Here is a 20,759-nt window from a genome sequence, read left to right on the forward strand (position 1 = left end):
TCACAAGTGATGATCAATAATCACAATATGGTGATCAATAATCACAAAAACTTAAATATGTAAATAACTGATATGAACATATAAACATACTATTTTCATAGATCAGTTATAATTAATATTTTCAGAGCAGTCAACAATGTCAGAGAACCTCAAAATTTATTGTTTTCTGGAAAGTCTATTTCTCATCTACATTTCAAATTATGAGAGCATTTAAACCTGTAGCCATTCTTGAAAAATGTAAACTAAGAAATGTACGTCATGTTAATAAGTGTATGCTGTGGAATCTCTACCTGTTCTGTAAGGAAATATTTTTTCTTATTAGTAGCTTTCAAACTTTTCCCCAAAGCTACCAGAAAACAGAAAATTTACTTCAATGGTGCTTTTCTAACTACAACTACATTAAAAGTCCATATCACAGTCACAAGATGGAAAATCTTACTTTCTTCCTCAGAATGCTGTGTCATCTCACAAAGACTAAGATACTTAAATTGCTGGATCAAGAGTCAGAATAAGGCAATTCAATTAAACTCACTTACCCAAGTACTTTGTGAGCTGATAACATGAGAGGTGTCTGCCCATTTACATCTGTCATATTCACACTCTGTTCAAAAAGAAGAGTCAATCAGCCTAATTGTAAACAAAGTCAAGATTCTGTCTCCTCTCTTAGTAGAAGTATCTCTTTAATACATTCAATACCACTAGTGTGTCTATAAGAAGGATTCAAATATCATTTGAATAAAAGAATGTTCTGCTTCACATCCATAGGGTTAAAATCCATTGATCCCTACAAAACTTTTTAAAGGGAAAATCTGAATATATGATTTTAAATGTCGTACGCTGTGAGTGGAAGAGAGCTAAGGGAAAGAGAAAAATGTTGATAAACACCATCAAATATGAGACAGTAGAGACCTTAGAAGTCACTTAGTTTAGACTTTAACCGAAACATTAATTCATACTACCCCCTCTTACACAAAGTCATCCAGTCTCTACTTAAAAACTTCCAGTAATAGTGAACTCTTGATCTTCTGAGGCAACTTGCAATTTTGAACTTATGTTTCAAAAAGTAAAATATGAAAAGTTCTTTTTTATTTTCTAGAATATAGAAAAAAAGGGAAATCATACCTCCAAGAGGATATGTTTCTTTTAATAAAATGGACCCAGATTTGAGGTATATGATACCTCAACCAAGCCAAAAAAAAAAAGTCAATTACTGAATATTCTAATGGGCCTTGGAGGAATAAGCCCAAAGAGAAGCAGAAAAGATGACTCGTCATTATAGCTTTCCAAAATGAGACCCAGGAAGTTATAATTATTCTACTTGAGTTGAAGAGAGAGTGCTTATTTGAGTCTAAGAGAAAGTGCTTATTTGAAGAGGACACAATCATCCCAACAGCATTTGTGCAAACATGTTTCCACGCCTGTTACAGACGAGACTACTGATATATAAACTACTTGCTACCAGAAAGCATATCCCAGGCAAGTAGAGCTGACAGTGAAACTCCCACCGCCAGCAACCTATAATTTAACCAGTGCCATAAATGGATGCCACTTAAGGCAAGCCATTTTTCATGGATTTACTTTAGGGAACAATAAGAAACATACATTCAAATTGGTCTCCACTGGACTTAAATAATGCAAGCAAATGATGGGTTAATTTAGTGATCTGACTACCATTTCCACATTCAATCAGAAGAAAAATACAGGCTTTGAAGTCATGTTTTTGAAAAACTCTGCAAATTACTTGGGATCATAAGGAAAACTATTATAGGCTTACAAGTTTCAGAAACATCTATTATATGTTACTGAGCTAAATGACCTATCCTTTTTGCTCCAGTGAAGCTGGAAAAGCAGTATTCAATAGCTAGACTTACTGAGGCTAGTATTTGAATATTTGGATATCTGTAACTTCTACTTTAAAAATGAGGACAGAAAAAAAAAATGAGGACAGACTACTAGTAATCATCCTCTGAATCCCTTCAGATTTACAACAGCTGGAGTACAAGAAACATTTCAAAACATACCTGTCCTTTTGAGATGAGATATGCTATAATGGGCATGTGTTGAAATAACACTGCCAGGTGGATGCTGCTGAATCCCTCTCCATCGATAAGAGTGGGGTCTGCACCATACTGCAGTAATAATATGACCATAGGTAAATGCCCTTGTCTGGAAAGAAAGGACAAAAATTATACTGTATTCTGTCACGCAAAAAAGAGAAAAATTCAGGGAGAAACCAATGTTCCTAAGACACGAAGGATTTTGGTTAGATTTAAAGAGTACTGCCTAACAATACACAGATTTTTAAAACACTGGAGATTCTCTAAATGTCTTTTACGTAGATGCTCCAAACTTAGAACTATCTGGACGGTCCTTCTTGAGTGCAGGTAATAAACTTAATAACCTCCCAATCTACCTTAAATCTTATGTGTAAGATTACTACCATGTGTAAATAATTTTACATAACTAATGATAAAAATGGAAATTAAAAACCACTTAGACTTTACTGCTGCTATTTTAAAAACAAAAAATAATCATGAAGCAGATATGCCACAGCATAACATTCACAGACTGCAGGTATACTGTGATACTCTTTTTCTTAGGAACTACATATTTCTCTTTGAATACGGCTCATTTCTCTGTAAAGCACTGTACCTCAGTAGCTTAACAGGGGGATGAGCTAACCCCAGATTCCTCAAAATCCTTGGCTATGGAGAAAAGATTCAATTCCTTGCCTTAAACGAACAATTATTCACTTCACTTTCAGGTTCATATCAATCCCACCAACCACAGAAAGAATGGAGTTAAAATGAAAGATGAAGAAGTTGTTAAGTATCCGCACAGACACTTACTAACTTCAGCTTCAGATGCCAACACATACGAGAGAAAAGAACTGATTGAGTTTACACTCACTGAACTACCACTTTTATCCATGTGATCAAATATTAAACATATTTATTTTGATTATAAAATATAATACAAATATTTGAGGTTGAGCATCATAGTGGAGCCCCAAATTAAACACAAAAACATCATCTCTGGAAACTCTTTAAAACTGTAATTTATTTATTTATTTATTTATTTTTGAATGAAGGGGTAAAAAGGAAAGAAAGCCTTGCAAATGGTCTGTAACTGCAATTTTCAATATGGACTACTAGTCATATACAGCTATTTAAATTCAAATTAGTTAAAATTAATTAAAATTATAAATTCCATTCCTTAACTGCATTAGCCACATTTTGCATTTCATGTATGGCTAGTGGCTACCTTACTGGACAGCACAGAATAGAACATTTCCATCATCACAGAAAATTCTACTGGAAAGTGCTGGTCTGTAATATTCAGAAAATGAGTAAGTCACTTTTGATTCTGAACAGCAATTTCAGTATTTAAAGAAACCTTTACCTGATGGCCCAGTGAAGAGGAGTTGAATTTAAATCTCCGCCCAACTGATCTACCACAGCACCTTTCGAAATATAAAACCTGTTAAAAGCAGACATAAATGAAAATAAGATTTAAAACTTAAAATTCATACTAAGAAAGAAAACATCAATTTTTCCTAGTAATAAATGTATTAGAAAACAAAAATTATAATAATACCCCTCCCTAAAAACACTCAGATCTACAGAGGTCTGAAAGATTCACACAACAGCATCAAACAGATCCCTGGTGAAATATTCTCATCATGTTAAGTAGTTACTCCTGCTGTCATGAGCATTCCATGACAACTATACACCAAACACATAATAACTACTCTCTGCATATTCTAACCACCACAACACTCTTGGAATGGTTTATATTCAAAAAAGGTTTCTATGACAGATATTCTACTTAACTGGCAAGAAGAAAGGTAAAACTATGTCACTGCTAACAGTTTAAAATTAGAATTACTATGTGGGAATGAATTCTAAAAGTAGGTAGCAAAAATTAATTCAAAATCCTTTTGGAGGAGTTAGACATTTTGAGCATTTCACTCTCTATTTTGGGGGCACAGATGGGATACACTGTATAAAGTGAAACTATAAAGAGACTTATTTTCTTCAGCAGTTTACAGGCATTAGTCTCGTTATTTCAAAGTTGTGCTTCATATATATTATCTAAACAATACACCAGTTTATTTCCACAGAAAAGGAGTTTGCTTGTGAGTATATCTGTATATCTGTTTATTCTAAACTTTAGTATATTTCTACTTTTTTAAACCTCAAGGATTTTAAGTACATATAATACAAAACATATACACATTCACACACATACACATTTTACATGCTAAGGTATAAAACAAAGAAAAAACAAAAACAATGGGTAGGCAGTAGTGCTTTATGAAAGGGAACTATTTTATACAATCCCACACATGCCTACTTTAAAATGTATTCCATATTTAATTTTGTTTTTAAAGTTAAATTATTCCCCTACCTAACCATTCCTCCTGGCGTTATTACAACATAAAATATTTCAGTGATTCTTCTAAACTAGATGAAACTATCTGTTCTATCCTGGAAAATGTGTTATGCTTTCCCTTTTCAAAAAGTGTTCAATTTCATTGCCTGAACTCTATCTTTATGATGGGTCTCTGTGGCTCTCTCTCTCTCTCTCTCTCTCTGGCTGCATTGGGTCTTCGTTGCTGCGCGCGGGCTTTCTCTAGTTGTGGCGAGTGGGGCCTACTCTTCGTTGCAGTGCGTGGGCTTCTCATTGCAGTGGCTTCTCCTGTTGTAGAGCACGGGCTCTAGGCACGCGGGATTCAGTAGTTGTGGCTCACGGGCTCTAGAGCACAGGTTCAGCAGTTGTGACGCACGGGCTTAGTTGCTCCGCAGCATGTGGGACCTTCCCGGACCAGGGCTCGAACCCCTGTCCCCTGCATTGGCAGGTGGATTCTTAGCCACTGTGCCACCAGGGATGTCCCCTGTGGCTTTATTTTTAATTTTCCTTTTTGGGCCAGTGAGAGTCCTGCTCCAGACGATCTCTGAGGTCCTTTTCAATACTATGATAACCAATGTGCATGGCACAAAGTTTCAAATATTCATTTACAGTAAAGGATTAGAGATGGTTCAACTAATATATCCCATCTTACTTTACAAGATCCAGCCTGTTGTTAATAGCAGCCCAATGAAGAAGCGACACATTTTCTTTGTCTGGTTGCCTGACATCATATCCTGCTTCCACCAACTCTTTACATCGTTCAAAAATCCCATATCTGAAATAAGAATATGCATAATTGATACCATTAAAATAATTTCAAATATCAAAATTTCTTCCTTTTACCATGTCTTTATCCCATCTGTCTTTCAGCCAACATAGAAATACAATAATTAACAAAGATATGCACAAAGAGGACAGATTATAAAGCCAAACAACAAAAGTAAACCTGGCTATTGAATGATCAGATTAATCCATTTGGAGCTGAACTTGATTTTCTTAAATAAACTTTAACATTCACATTTGCCCTCTTTCAATAAATTTCATTTGATTTTCCACCAGGAATGCACCAGGAATACATGGTGTTGATTCTGTATGACAATCTTATCCCTGAATCAAACAAAGTCCAAGCAATGACCTCACAATAAGGGAGAGAGACTAAAAGCAAACTTGGAATGGGATAAATTCAACAATAAAATATGCACACAGTATAGGTATAGAAAAGGAAGGAATGATTAGCCCTTCCTGAAGGAGATGGAACCTGATATACAAGCTATGTTTTATAGGGTGAAGGGAAGACATTTCAGGCAGAAGGAATAGCATGTACGAAAACCAGAGATATAAAACTGCGTGGATGTTTGGTGAAATATAAGCAATTTAGCACCACAGAAGCATCAGCATAAGAAAGGCAATGGCAAGAGATGAGGCTACGAGAGGTAAGCAAAGACTGCATGAACCTTCTCTGCCATGCTTTGAAATTTAGACTTTATAGTGCAAGGGGAAGCCACTGAAGGTTTTAAAGAGGAAAGCACTCAGATTTTGGGCTGTAAGAAAGATCACATTAGTGGCAGTTTGGAAGCTAATTCAAGGCCAAGACTGAGAGACCAGTTTAGAGGATCTTACAATAGAGATAGGAGAGCAGCAATGGGAGCCTAAAGAAAAAGAGACAACAGGAATGTAAAAGGAGGGACAGACTGAAGGGATATTTAAGAGAGTTATTTAACTGACTCACTATCAGAATGAAAAACAGCAGAGAAATACCTCCTTTTTAATGCTAAAATAATTTAAAAAATCGTTCATTAGCACTATTTCTTTTCCACAGAAACTATTAAGATCCACCAGACCATTTAGCTCTTTCTCTGAAACTTACTTCTATTTAGAGGGAACTGAAAGTTTCGATATGTCTTCAAGGGTCAAAATCAAACAAAATGGCAGAATTGTCTCTACTTCCTACACTGTTAAATAACCTCTGCCTCACCAAAACGTGTGTGTGCACCTGTCTGTCTGTCTTTATGGCATTTTTTAAAAGATGGAGGTACCCATTTGACAATGCTAAGTGAAAATATTAATAAGAGAATGAATTGTTGATAATGATACATATGTATTGGGGTGGCCAAAAAGTTTGTACGATGTTACAGAAAAACCCAAATGAACTTTCTGACCCAATATTTATATTCTCCATCTTTTAAATATCAACTTTAACATTTTACTGGAAAAGAAATACTCCCTTTACATAAGAAATATAAAGGGTACACAATAATTAGGATTTTGGTGGTTTAGAAAATACAAAAACACCTATCCTAGCTAGCTCTCTTTCACCCTTCCCAAATACTACCTAAATATATTCTCACAACCACTTAAAGTCCAAGACCTGAAGAAAATTTGGGGAAATATACATAATGTGAGTTTTTATTGATATTCCCTGTGAACATAACCTAATTTCTCACACTTATCATTACAGAGCTTTATTGGTTGCAGAGAAACATTTAAATGTTTCCATTCTAATTAAAGCAAATATCTATTTACCTTAAGCCCACTCTCATATTCATATAAATATAATAATACAAACAATATCAAACAATATTCACCTAATGTAGTGGTTCCCAGAGCCTCCAGAGTTCATATAAATTAGTAATTAGAATATTCAAATAATTGTCAATAACTTTTTAACTAACATAAGCAATACATGAGTCTACATTAAAGCCAAACAGGTTAACTAATCACCAAACATCTTTGCTTTTGACAGAAATTATATCAAGTTAGTATAGTAACATTAGTTTCTTTCATGCAGATTAGAAGCTCTGATGGGCAGGCTTATATTTGAGCACTAAGAAAATGGATTACTAATTAACATAATCTGACAGATAAAATATTTCAAAATATATTCAATGGCAAGAGGTGGGGTAGATGTTAACAGTCAATGAGATCCACAAGGGTGAAAACGTTGGAAATGGTTTAATGCAAAAACCCACAAATGGAGATCTTAAGGGGAAACTTTCAAAACATATTTCATTTTCAGTGCAAGCAAAATAACCGACTATAGTTTCAAGTGGTCAGAAAACCTACTTCAATTATACTGACTTTTTTCTAGGGCACCCAGAAAAATAGGTACATAGAAAGTACTCAATAAATAAATGTTTAAACCACACACCAGTGTGTGAGTTGATATTTTTCTATCCCATCTTCATATTTAGGTTGTAGTACATTTTAAAAGATTCAGATTTGTGCTTCAAACTCAGAGTCTAGTTTTAGTGTCATTTAAAACCATTCATTCAATCAACAAACATTTATTGGGCATTTAATAGAAGACAGCAACTGTGTAAAAGTACTGGGGTTACAAAGATGAAAAAGACATGCTTTTGCTCAGAAGTTGCTCACAATCTAATGGGAGAGACTAATAATAAACAGCTAAGGTGTACTGTATTAAATGCTCTGATGTTGGTATGACAAACATACTATCACTGGAGAATGAAGGGAGGAAGGTGTACACTGGAGTGCCATGAACCACACATGCGTCATTATAACAATTCAACAGAACCTAAGGATAAAACAAAACATTGGGAAGACTTACTGAGTAGCTTTTACAATGTCACAGTTACTAGAATCCTCTATAAGAGGAAGAGCTTCTCTCGCCTTGGCAAGTTCTTTGTTTTCATGTGCACAGACTTCGTGTCGACCAAATCCTGGAGGGTGGGGGCTGTGGCTGTGATTCCTGCACTGAAGAGTAAGAGTAATTTGACAAGGCTCAGTAAGAGAATTAATGTCACATTCAATTACATCATGAAGCACTTGGTACTATCAACAATGTCTATTAATTAAAAGATTATTTTTCAGTATTAGAGGTATATCTTACAGAAGATTTTCATTTTAATTCTACCCACTAGGATTAGATGCTTAATATTAGAAAATTCCAAATTATATATTTTGTCATAAAACAAAGGTCATCTGCAAAGGCACCAATGGCTTTTGCTACTTGTAGTAGGTGGAGGGTCATGGGTATTGACAGTAGGCCTCTGCTTCAGGGAGTCGTGGTAGACACACCCTAAGGATATCTCCCAATGAATCAAGTTCTTGAATATGTATAACTGGAGTCCCAGAAGAGGAAGAGGAAATAGTTTTAAATATTTGACTAAAGAATAGATAAAAATCTTCCAAATTTGGTGAAAATTATAAACACACAGCTCCTACAAGCTCAACAAACCCAAGCAGAACCAACCTCATAATATTACACCAAGGCATATAATAATCACTTGAAACCAATGATAAAAAGAGCAGCCGAAGGAAAAAGACATATTATGTTCAAGAAAACAAAGATAAGAATGAATTCAGACTTCTTATCAGTAAGTACCAGCCAGAAGACAAAAGCAAAAAAAGCTGAAAGAAAAAACTAAACCTGGAAACACCGACAAAAATATTCTCGAAAAATAGGGGTGAAATATACACTTTTTTCAAACAAACAAAAGCTAAGAAAACTGCCAACAGACCTAATGCTACAAGAAATGATACAGGACGTTCTTCAGGCTAAAGGAAAATAATACCAGATGGAAATCTGAACCAATACAAAGGAATAAAGAGTGATAGAACTACATGGGTAAATATGTATAATTATGTGGGTAAATGTAACACACTTTTTTACATTTTTTAATTCCTTGATGATAACAGAGAAACAGAAATATACTGTTATAAGAGATGTTATAATAGTATTTGCAGAAAGACAGTGATAAGTTAATGTGTATAATGTTAACCCAAGAGCAATCTCTAAACAAATAAAACAAAGTCATATAATAAGCCAACAGCAGAGATAAAATAAAACACTTAAAAGACACTCAATTAATATTCTTTTAAATGCAGGAAAAGTAGGGAAAAAATGAACAAAAACAGACAAGGAAAAAACATACAAGATAATATATTTATACTTAACTATATTGATAATCACATTAAATACAAATGGTCTAAAGAAAACCAAATGAAAGACAGAGTTTGTTAGATTGGATTTTAAAAAAAAAAATTTTTTTTTCAAAAAAACTACATATTGTCTACAAGAAACCTACTTTAAATATAAAAACATACATAAGTTAAAAGTAAAAGGACAGAAAAATATATACCATGCATAAAGGAATACTAAGCATAAGGAATGTAGTGCTTATATTAGTATAAGACAAAGTAGACATCCGCACAAGAAATATTACCAGAGATGAGGAGGGACACTGCAAAATATTAAAGAAGCCAATTTATTAAGAAGCATAACAGGGACTTCCTGGTGGTCCAGTGGTAAAGAATCTGCCTTCCAATTAAGGGGACATGGGTTCGATCCCTGGTCAGGAAACTAAAATCCCACATTCTGCAGGGCAACTAAGCCCACGCGCCACAACTACTGAGCTCGCGCATCTCAAAGAGAGAGCCCACATGCCACAAACTACAGAGCCCATGTGCTCTGGAGCCACAACTAAAGAGAAAACCTGCACGCCACAACTAGAGAGAAGCCCACGTGCCGCGACGAAGATCCTGCATGCCACAACTAAGACCCGATGCTGCCAGAAAAATAAAGAAAATAAATAAATACACAAATTTTTAAGTGACTTAAGGAAAAAAAGACATAACAATCTTAAATACATATGCACCCAAAAGGAACTTTAAAATTCATGAAGCAAAAAAGAAAAATAGAAAGATTCACAATTAAAGTTGAATATTTTAATACTTCTTTCAGCAACTGATGGAATGAGTAAACAGAAAACCATACTGCATAGAGAAGAGGAGAGAAATCAGAAAAGGACAGAGAACACTGAACACTATCCACCAACTGGATCCAGCTGACATTTTCATAAAATTATATCCAACAAGAGAAAAGATATTGTTTCAAGTACACATTTAACACTCAGCAAGACAGATAATACATTGGGCCATAAAACAAGCCTCAACAAACTTAAATGGGTTGAATTCATACAGAGTATATTCTCTGACCACAAATGGAATTAAATTAAAAATCAAGAGATTACTACAAGCAACTATGTGCCAATAAAATGGACCACCTGGAAGAAATGGACAAATTCTTAGAAAACTACAACCCTCCAAGACCGAACCAGGAAAAAAACAGAAAATATGAACATACCTATCACAAGCACTGAAAGTGAAACTGTGAATAGAAATCTTCCAACAAACAAAAGTCCAGGATGAGACGGCTTCACAGGTGAATTCTATCAAAGAGAAGAGCTAACACCTACCCTTCTCAAACTCTTCCAAAATGTAGCGGAGGGAGGAACACTCCCAAACTCATTCTACGAGGCCACCATCACCCTGAGACCAAAACCAGACAAAGGTGTCACAAAAAAAGAAAACTACAGGCCAATATCACTGATTAACATAGATGCAAAAATCCTTAATAAAATACTAGCAAACAGAATCCAGCAGCACATTAAAAGGATCATACGCCATGATCAAGTGGGGTTTAACCCAGCAATGCAAGGATTCTTCAATATACACAAATCAATCAATGTGATACACCATATTAACAAACTGAAGGATAAAAGCCATATAATCAACTCAATAGATGCAGAAAAAGCTTTTGACAAAATTCAACTCCCATTTATGATAAAAACTCTCCAGAAAGTAGGCATAGAGGGAACCTACATCAACATAATAGAGGCCAAATATGACAAACCCACAGCCAACATCATTCTCAATGGTGAAAAACTGAAACCATTTCCTCTAAGATCAGGAAAAAGTCAAGGTTGCCCACTCTCACCACTAGTATTCAAAATAGTTTTTGGAAGTTTTAGCCATGGCAATCAGAGAAGAAAAAGAAATAAAAGTAACCCAAATTGGAAAAGAAGTAAAACTGTCACTGTTTGCAGATGACATGATACTATACATAGAGAATCCTAAAGATGCTACCAGAAAACTACTAGAGCTAATCAATGAACCTGGTAAAGTAGCAGGATACAAAAGTAATGCACAGAAATCTTTTGCATTCCTATACACTAAGGACAAAAAATATGAAAGAGAAATTAAAGAAACACTCCCATTTACCACTGCAACAAAAAGAATAAAATAGCTAGGAATAAACCTACCTAGGGAGACAAAAGACCTGTATGCAGGAAACTATAAGACACTGATGAAAGAAGTTAAAGATGACACCAACAGATGGAGAGATATACCATGTTCTTGGATTGGAAGAATCAATATTGTGAAAATGACTATACTCCCCAAACCAATCTACAGATTCAATGCAATCCCTATCAAACTACCACTGGCATTTTTCACAGAACTAGAACAAAAAATTTCACAATTTGTATGGAATCACAAAGGACCCCAAACAGCCAAAGCAATCTTGAGAAAGAAAAACGGAGCTGGAGGAATCAGGCTCCCTGAATTCAGACTATACTACAAAGCTACAGTAATCAAGACAGTATGGTACTGGCACAAAAACAGAAATATAGATCAATGGAACAGGATAGAAAGCCCAGAGATAAACCCATGCACATACGGTCACCTTATCTTTGATAAAGGAGGCAAGAATATACAATGGAGAAAAGACAGCCTCTTCAATAAGTGGTGCTGGGAAAACTGGACAGCTACATGTAAAAGAATGAAATTAGAACACTCCCTAACACCATACACAAAAATAAACTCAAAATGGATTAAAGACCTAAATGTAAGGCCAGACACTATCAAACTCTTAGAGGAAAACACAGGCAGAACACTCTATGACATAAATCACAGCAAGATCCTTTTTGACCCACCTCCTAGAGAAATGGAAATAAAAACAAAAATTTAAAAATGGGACCTAATGAAACAAGCTTTTGCATAGCAAAGGAAACCATAAACAAGACCAAAAGACAACCCTCAGAATGGGAGAAAATATCTGCAAACAAAGGAACTGACAAAGGATTAATCTCCAAAATATACAAGCAGCTCATGCAGCTCAATATCAAAAAAACAAAAAACCGAATCCAAAAATGGGCAGATCTAAATAGACATTTCTCCAAAGAAGACATACAGATTGCCAACAAACACATGAAAGGATGCTCAACATCACAAATCATTAGAGAAATGCAAATCAAAACCACTATGAGGTATCACTTCACACTGGTCAGAATGGCCATCATCAAAAAATCTACACACAATAAATGCTGAAGAGGGTGTGGAGCAAAGGGAACCCTCTTGCACTGTTGGTGGGAATGTAAATTGTCCTCCCTATGGAGAACAATATGGAGTTTCCTTGAAAAACTAAAAGTAGAACTACCATACGACCCAGCAATCCCACTACTGGGCATATACCCTGAGAAAACCATAATTCAAAAAGAGTCACATACCACAATGTTCACTGCAGCTCTATTTACAATAGCCAGGACATGGAAGCAGCCTATGTGTCCATCGACAGATGAATGGATAAAGAAGACGTGGCACATATATACAATGGAATATTACTCAGCCATAAAAAGAAATGAAATTGAGTTATTTGTAGTGAGGCAGATGGACCTAGCGTCTGTCATACAGAGTGAAGTAAGTCAGAAAGAGAAAAATAAATACCGTATGCTAACGTATATATATGGAATCTAAAAAAAAAGAGGTTCTGAAGAACCTAGGGGCAGGACATGAATAAAGACGCAGACGTAGAGAATGGACTTGAGGACACGGGGAGGGGGAAGGGAAGCTAGGACGAAGTGAAAGAGTAGCACTGGTATATATACACTGCCAAATGTAAAATAGATAGCTAGTGGGAAGCAGCTGCATCACACAGGGAGATCAGCTCGGTGCTTTGTGACCACCTAGAGGGGTGGGATAGGGAGGGTGGGAGGGAGGTGCAAGAGCAAAGGGATATGGGGATAAATGTATAAATATAGCTGATTCACTTTGTTATACAGCAGAAACTAACACAACATTGTAAAGCAATTATACTCCAATAAAGATGTTTTAAAAAATCAATAACCAAACGATACGTGGAATATTCTCAAATATTTGGAAACAAAACAACACTTTTCTAAATAGAGTGAATTTTTAGCTTTAAATGCTTATAATAGGAAAAAAGAAGAAACTAAAATAAATGATCTAAGCTTTCATCTTAAGGATCTAGAGGAAAAAAAAATTAAATCCCAAGTAGACAGAATGAAGGAAACAATAAAGATAGGGAAATCCATGAAATATAAAAAAGAAAAAAATGCATAAAATCACTAAAACCAAAAGCTGGTTCTTTGGAAAGAATAAATCAATAAAATTGATAAAGCTCTAGTCAGACTGATCAAGAAAAAAGATGTCAATGACAAATAGCAAGTTTAAAAAAGGGGACATCATTATAAGATTCTGCAAATATTAAAAGGGTAATAAGGGGCTTCTGTGAACATCTTTATGCCACTAAATTCAACAACCTAGGTGAAATGCATAAAATATCTCGAAAGACACAAGTTATCAAAATGGACTTAAAAAGAAATGAGTAGCACTCTATCTATTAAAGAAATTGAGTTCATAATTTTAAAACTTCCCATTAAACAAAACAAAACAACTCCAGGCCCACATGACTTTTAACTGGCAAAGTCTATGAAAACACTCAAGGAAGAAATGATACCAACTCCTTCAGAATACAGAGGGACTGCTTCCCAGCTCATTTTAGAAGGCAGCATTATCCTGATACTAAAAGCAACAGACATAAGCAGTAAAGAAAACTATAGACTCAATATCCTTCATGAACACAGATGAAAAGATCCTAAATGAAATATTAGCAGAACTGTATTCAGTAATATATAAAAAGGATAATATACATTACAACCAAGCTTAAACATTTCAAAAGAAATCAGTGCAATTCACCATATTAACAAAATAAATATACTCACTTCAGTAGAATAAGCATTTGACAGAATTCAACACCCATGTATGATAAAAACTCTTAGCACACTAGGGAAAGAAGGGAACTTCCTCAACCTAATCAGGAGCATTTTTTAAAAATCTACAGCTACCATACAGTCAACGGTAAAAGACTGAATGCTTGAACTCTAAAGACTGAAACAAAGCAAGGATGCCCACTATCACCACTTCTAATCAACAATGTACTGAAGTCCTAGACACAATAACAGAGTAAGGGAAAGAAAAATGCATACAGATTAGAAAAGAAGCAAATCTACCTTTATTTGCAGACAGCATGATCCTGTACACAGAGAATCCTCAGGAATCTTTTTTAAAATTTATAATAGCATCAAAAATATAAAACACTTAAGATTTTATACTGTATCCAGCATTTTTAGTTGCATTTAAGGTGGAGGTTCACATCAAATACCTAGCAAATCATTCCTAGAGATCAAAACTGGCTATTTTATAATCCCATCTTGTTCTTTACCATAAAGTTGTTACCTGGCTTTTATCCACCTTATTCACCACAACTGTCTCTCTGACCAACTTTTCATTGTTTTAAGAAAATTCTCAAAGGATGAATACACATTAAGAACAGAAAATTGAAGATACTTGAAATGATGTGACTACATCAATTCTCCAGGAATTCCAAAAAAGATTTAACAAATAGTAGTTTTATTGCAGTAAGTCCATAACCCCTCAACAGGTTACTCTGAAGGAGCAAATCCTTTTGTTCTAAGTTACCTTACAGTTAAATTGACTTTTTGGTATATAGTTCTGTAAATTGTAACCACTACCACCATCAAGATCCAGAACGGTTCCAACACCTCAAAAACCTCCCTCAGGACATTCCTTTTTAGCCACACCCTCTCCCTACCTCAACTCCTGGCAACCACAGACATGTCCTTCATCACTAGTTTTACCTTTCCCAGAATGTCATACAATGGAATTAGACAGAATATAATCTTCTAAGACTGGCTTCTTTCACTCAGCATAATGCTGTATGTTATTAATAGTTCCTTCCTTGCTATAAAGTATTCCATTATATGTATGTATCACCGTTTATCCATTCAAACTCACGTGGGTTGTTTCCAGCTTTTGGCAATTATAAATGGAGCTGTATAAACATTCATTTTGTGTGAACATATGTTCTTGCTTCTCTAAGAGTGAGACTGCTTGGCCCTCTGGTAAGTTGATGTTAAGTTTATAAGAAATGGCCGAACTGTTTTCCAGAGTAGCTGTACCACTCTGCATTGCCATTAGCAACGTATGAGAGCTCCAATTGCTCTGCATCCTCTCTGGCGCTTGATACTGTCAGTGTAATAGATGTGTAGTAGTGTCCCATCATGGTCTCAATTTGCATATCCCTAATGGCTAATGGGGCTGAGTGTCATTTCATGTGCTATTTGCTATCTGTTTATCTTCTTTGGTGAATTGTCTAAGTCTTTTTACCCATTTTTAATTAGGCTATTTATTTTCTCATTGCTAAGTTTTGAGAGTTCCTTATATTACACATGCTAGACAAAAGTCCTTTGTCAGATATGTGATTTGTAAACTTGTTCTCCCAGTCTGTAGCTTACCTTCCCATTTCTTACATCTCTTTCATAGAACAAAAATTTTTAATTTTGATGAAGTATAATGTATCAGTTTTTTTCTTTTATGGATCATGCTTCAGGTGTCACCTCTAAGAACTGTCTTGGGACTACAACTCCTCTGTTCAGAGAGGAAGTCCTCCTGCCTCAGAGTTTCAGTGCCTGTGCTGCCAGGAGTCCACTTTCCTGCTCCTTGAACCTGAACTAGAGGGCTTCTCCAGAAGTGCTCTCTCTCTGCAGGGATGCTCACTTCCAGGGTTCAAGTCCAGGGAGAGGGCGGTGGAAGAGAGGAGGGGACCCAGATGGGAAAAAGGTAAATTAGTTCCTGGTTCAGTGGTTTTCTGAATTCTGGTTTTTTCCCCCACCCTACCTGCTAAAATTTTCTTTTGGGAATCCTTAAATAGCTTTCTATCTAGTGCATTCAGTGGGACAGACAGGGTGGAGTGTGCTTTACTCCATCTTACCCAGAGCTAGAACCACAAATGCTTATTTGAATACATAAGTTCCGATTTATCTGGTAAATTCAACCTCACTGCATGACACTCTTATTTTACACACACAAACACACACACACACTCACACAGCTAAATAATAAACATATAGGTAGTTAGATTAAAACATAAATAAGAACGTTACTTTTCACCATATCACAGTAACTATAATTACATCTAACTGGAAGAAGACAAGGGGTCAAGGAAAGAGCTGAATATACTATACTCAGAATTTCTCCAGCGTCAATAAACAGCAGATGTAGCTAAAATTGACAGAGAAATCAGTCTGCTTTTCATATAAAACTTAGACTTTTTAAATTATAAAATTTTAAAACTTTCAGTTTAAAACACCAGCAATACCAAAGTGAATAAAGAGTTGATAATCTGGACTCTTTCCCTTCCAATCTTGTACCAACAGAGATACTATTATTAACAGTTTGGTGTATCCTTCCTCACTATGTGTATATACTTTAACATATATAACATTACACAGGATACATAGGTTTTTATCATTTTCTTCTTATATTTAACAAAATTTATCCCCAAACATGGGATCCAGTTATATAATTATTCATCAACTTGCCTGTCTCACCTAACAATATATCATGTACAGCGCTGCAGGTCAGTAACAAGTAATAGTTGAATACTATTCCACTGTATAGACCTAGCATAATTTATTCAACCATTTCCCTATTGTTAGACATGCAGGTTGATTTCAGCATTCACTCTCTAAACAACCCTATAATTAACATCCTGTACATTCTATAACACTGATTCCCCAACACAGGACTGCTGGGTCAAAAAATATGTGTATTTTAAACATAAACAGATACTGACCTTCCCTAATTCACACTCCCAACAGGCAAGTATGTAAGTGTTCTTTTTCCCTACAAACCTCCTAACTGAATATTATCAATCTTTTTACAATCTTGCCAATCTGATGGCTAAAAAAACGGCATCTTGTTTTGCATTTGCATGCCCCTAGTTGCTAATGAATCTGAGTTTGATTGTTTGTTCTTTATTGGCTCTCATACTTTCTCTTTTGTGGGTTGCCTTTTCATAGTCTACTGTTTTTCTAGTGGATTGTATATCAGTTTCCATTTATATATTAGGAAGATCAAGACTTTGTTTATATACAGACTTTTCATCACAAATAAATGTCACATATTATACAGATACAAAGTTATTGCTCCTCATTATGCCTTAAGGCATTAAGGACATCAGCTTCACTTTTCATGCAGAAAGTTGAGGTGGATTACACATTTCAATGTAAAGAGCATGTATTTATTCAGCAATTAATTACTGTGTATTTATGATGTGCAAAGCATTATGCTAGGAAAACAGAAGATGTGGGTACGTATCCTCCAGGAGTTTAAGTCTAATTGGGCAGCTAAGTCAGAGACAAAGAGCGTAAAGTGATAATGGAAGCAACATGTGATTAAATGGCAAAAATGGGTGACAAAGACGAGAGAACAAGAGGTACTTTCTGTTCACGTCATCATTTTTTGTCCAAATCCAGATCAGAGTAAAACCTAAAAATGATTATATAAACTCAAAGCCTGTTTTCAAAGTCAATGGTCTCCAAAGTGAGGCAAGTGCACTCAAGGCCAACCACTCAGTGACCCATTAGGTAACGGAAGAAAATGTTAAAGCTGTTATAATGACTTTTCCTTTTAAAAAAAAAAAAAAAGAGGGGAACCCACAAAAATTTATACATTTGGCTTCTTTAAGATTTATGAATTCTGGGGGCTTCCCTGGTGGCGCAGTGGTTAAGAATCCGCCTGCCAACGCAGGGGATACCGGTTAGAGTCCTGCTCCAGGAAGATCCCGCATGCCGTGGAGCAACTAAGCCCCTGCGCCACAACTACTGGGCCTGCACTCTAGAGCCCACGAGCCACAACTACCGAGCCCACGTGCCACAACTACTGAAGCCCACGCGCCTAGAGCCCGAGCTCCACAACAACAGAAGCCACCGCAATGAGAAGCCCACGCACCGCAACAAAGAGTACCCCCTGCTCGCCACAACTAGAGAAAAGACCACGCAGCAACAAAGACCCAACACAGCCAAAAATAAATAAATTAAATAAATGAATTTATGTAAAAAAAAAGATTTATGAATTCTTAGCCCTCGCAGCCTCACTGAATCTGTATATCAAGTAGGTCACTCCTCATGGTCTGTTTACAAGGTAACTTGGGGACAGAGTAAAAGTCCACACCCAGAGGGGTTACAGTGGGACCTTCAACATTTTGCAGTATACATCAGGCTAAGTAATTTTCAAGGTATAGTATCTCATTTTAACTACTTACTAATTTTAAAGTTACCCCTCCCAAAATGAGCAAGTGGCTTAAACTGATTACTACTACCAAGAAGCCACGAACTGAAATAATAACGATAGTAAAAGTACAAGCAAACAAGAAAATGGCAGAGCTGACACTTCTCATAGCAGGTGCTCTTTACTGGCCACATAAAGTAGAAACAAAGACAATCTAAGCTGATGTAACAAAAAGCCAGCCTCCCTCCAAAAAAAATTACAAATTATCAAGAAGGCTGATTTGAAGCCGACTTACATTTACTATCTTTAATTCAAAACCTTACCATGAGTATATACTAAGCTATTCACTCATGAATACAATTTAGAAACACATTGTCAAATCCTACAATAACATGCCCCATGACAAGATGAATTTAGAGACTGGCTCCTTTCCCCAGCCCCCAGGTACATCAAACAGAGGGGAGCTGAACTTTTTAAGTCCCAGCCAACCACATGACACGGAATCATCCCCATTAACACATAAGTTAGAGTGATCAATGGCCAACCATGGACAACAAACTGCAGTCAGTGGTACCTGGATGATTTGGACTGCACAGCTGGCGGCCTGAGCTCCCAGCCAGCTTGCAGTGCACGTGCCACTCATCATTCCCTTAATATCACAACACATGACATTTTACAAAAATGAACATTTCAAATCCTACTTGTCACACTGCGGTTTTACTCTAGGGGTGCAAGCTCAACACTGCTTTACTGATAGGAGTGCATGACCAGAAAAGCTTAGCGGCCACAGCTCTAAGCTATGTCCTGTGCTCTAGGTATCACTCCCTCCCAGGATTCTGCCATAAGAGCTACAGGTGAGAAAGGAGATGACCTGCTTTGGGAGAGGTTACCTTCAGAGACAGTCGCATAAAAATGTTTAAGGAAAACAACCATACATTCCCACCACAAAGATTAAAGCAAAGTTTGTCATGATACTATATCCTTCTTAGAAATTACTCTCTGGTTATCAAGAAAATGTTTTTCTAAGTACTCTCTAGTTGTTTCATTTTACCATGGTGAAAGGTAAACTCCTTGAGAACAAGGCCCAAGTCTCAGATTTCAGGCGGCTGTATGATGGTGGCTAATCATCTACCCGATTTTTGGCTTCAGTTTCTACATTTGTAAAATGAAAGGAGCAGGTCAATATAGCTATACAGTTCTTTCCAAATCCATGTTGTATGGTTCTAAGAGGAGCTGTTACAGTAGTCATTATTGACATGTGTACTGGTAAAGGCATCACCGCATAAACAAACACCCTTTGTGGCAGTGGAAGCGTAACTGATGTATGGCTGCCTACAATGTTAAGGTAACAGAATAGACCAAGCAAATTCTTAAGACACCAGCAAACTCATAAGAGTTTTATTAGTGACTGCTTCACTAATAAAATACCACAGAAGTGATGCTCTGCCAGCTTGCAGGTTCAGGCCTCAGAAACTGGCAGCTTCCTCTTTCTGTCTCTTGAAATGCTCACTCTTGGAACCCAGCTACCATGCTGTCCAGAGGCCCAGGCCACATGTAGGTGTCCCTGCTCAAAGTCAGCATCAACCACCAGACATGTGAGTGAGGGAACCATCAGATGTTACCAGCCCCAGCTAGCAAGTCATCCCAGGTGACAAGTCTTTCCAGCAGAGGCTCCGGACATGGTGGAGCAGAAACAAACCATCCCTGCTTTGCCCTGGCCAAAGTCCTGACGCACAGTCCATGAGCATGACAATGGCTGGTTTACACCACTATGATTTGGGATGGTTACACAGCAATAGATGACTGGAACATACTTAAGATATAAGAGATATTTCTCACATGGAGATATCTTAAATCCAATTATATTTTCTAAATAGTAAATAAGTACTGTTAATTAATTTAAGAGAAAACCAAGATCTAGAAAACCATATTTAAACTCTGATGAGGGTCAAAATCCTGACAGATTATCAAATAAAACAAAGAGAGAAACAGAGATCTGACAGCCATTAAAATTTCTCATGGCATTAACAGAAGCATTCTGTATTAACAGAGCTAAGTATCCAAGCTCATTCACTGGACAATTATTTACAGAGTATGTTAATGGTATTGAAAGCCGAGAAGAAATATAAAGGAAGGAAGGAGGTTAAGGAATG

At 36.2% G+C, this 20,759-nt stretch overlaps 1 protein-coding gene across 8 annotated transcripts in view; it reads right to left on the reverse strand.

Annotated features, from left to right (window-relative positions):
• ZDHHC13 (zDHHC palmitoyltransferase 13) overlaps positions 1-20,759 on the reverse strand; it is a 189,830-nt gene that overhangs the window by 25,143 nt on the left and 143,928 nt on the right. For all 8 annotated transcript variants that reach the window (XM_079930300.1, XM_079930296.1, XM_079930299.1 and 5 more), the window contains 5 exons: positions 7,982-8,127; positions 5,066-5,188; positions 3,403-3,480; positions 2,022-2,166; positions 537-601 (listed from right to left, as the gene is read on the reverse strand). In XM_079930300.1, coding sequence (XP_079786426.1) covers positions 537-601; positions 2,022-2,166; positions 3,403-3,480; positions 5,066-5,188; positions 7,982-8,127 — 557 coding nt within the window. The remainder of the gene's footprint in view (positions 1-536; positions 602-2,021; positions 2,167-3,402; positions 3,481-5,065; positions 5,189-7,981; positions 8,128-20,759) is intronic.

Source organism: Stenella coeruleoalba (genome assembly GCF_951394435.1).
Source record: "Stenella coeruleoalba genome assembly, chromosome: 8".
In the NCBI taxonomy this organism is placed as follows: domain Eukaryota; kingdom Metazoa; phylum Chordata; class Mammalia; order Artiodactyla; family Delphinidae; genus Stenella; species Stenella coeruleoalba.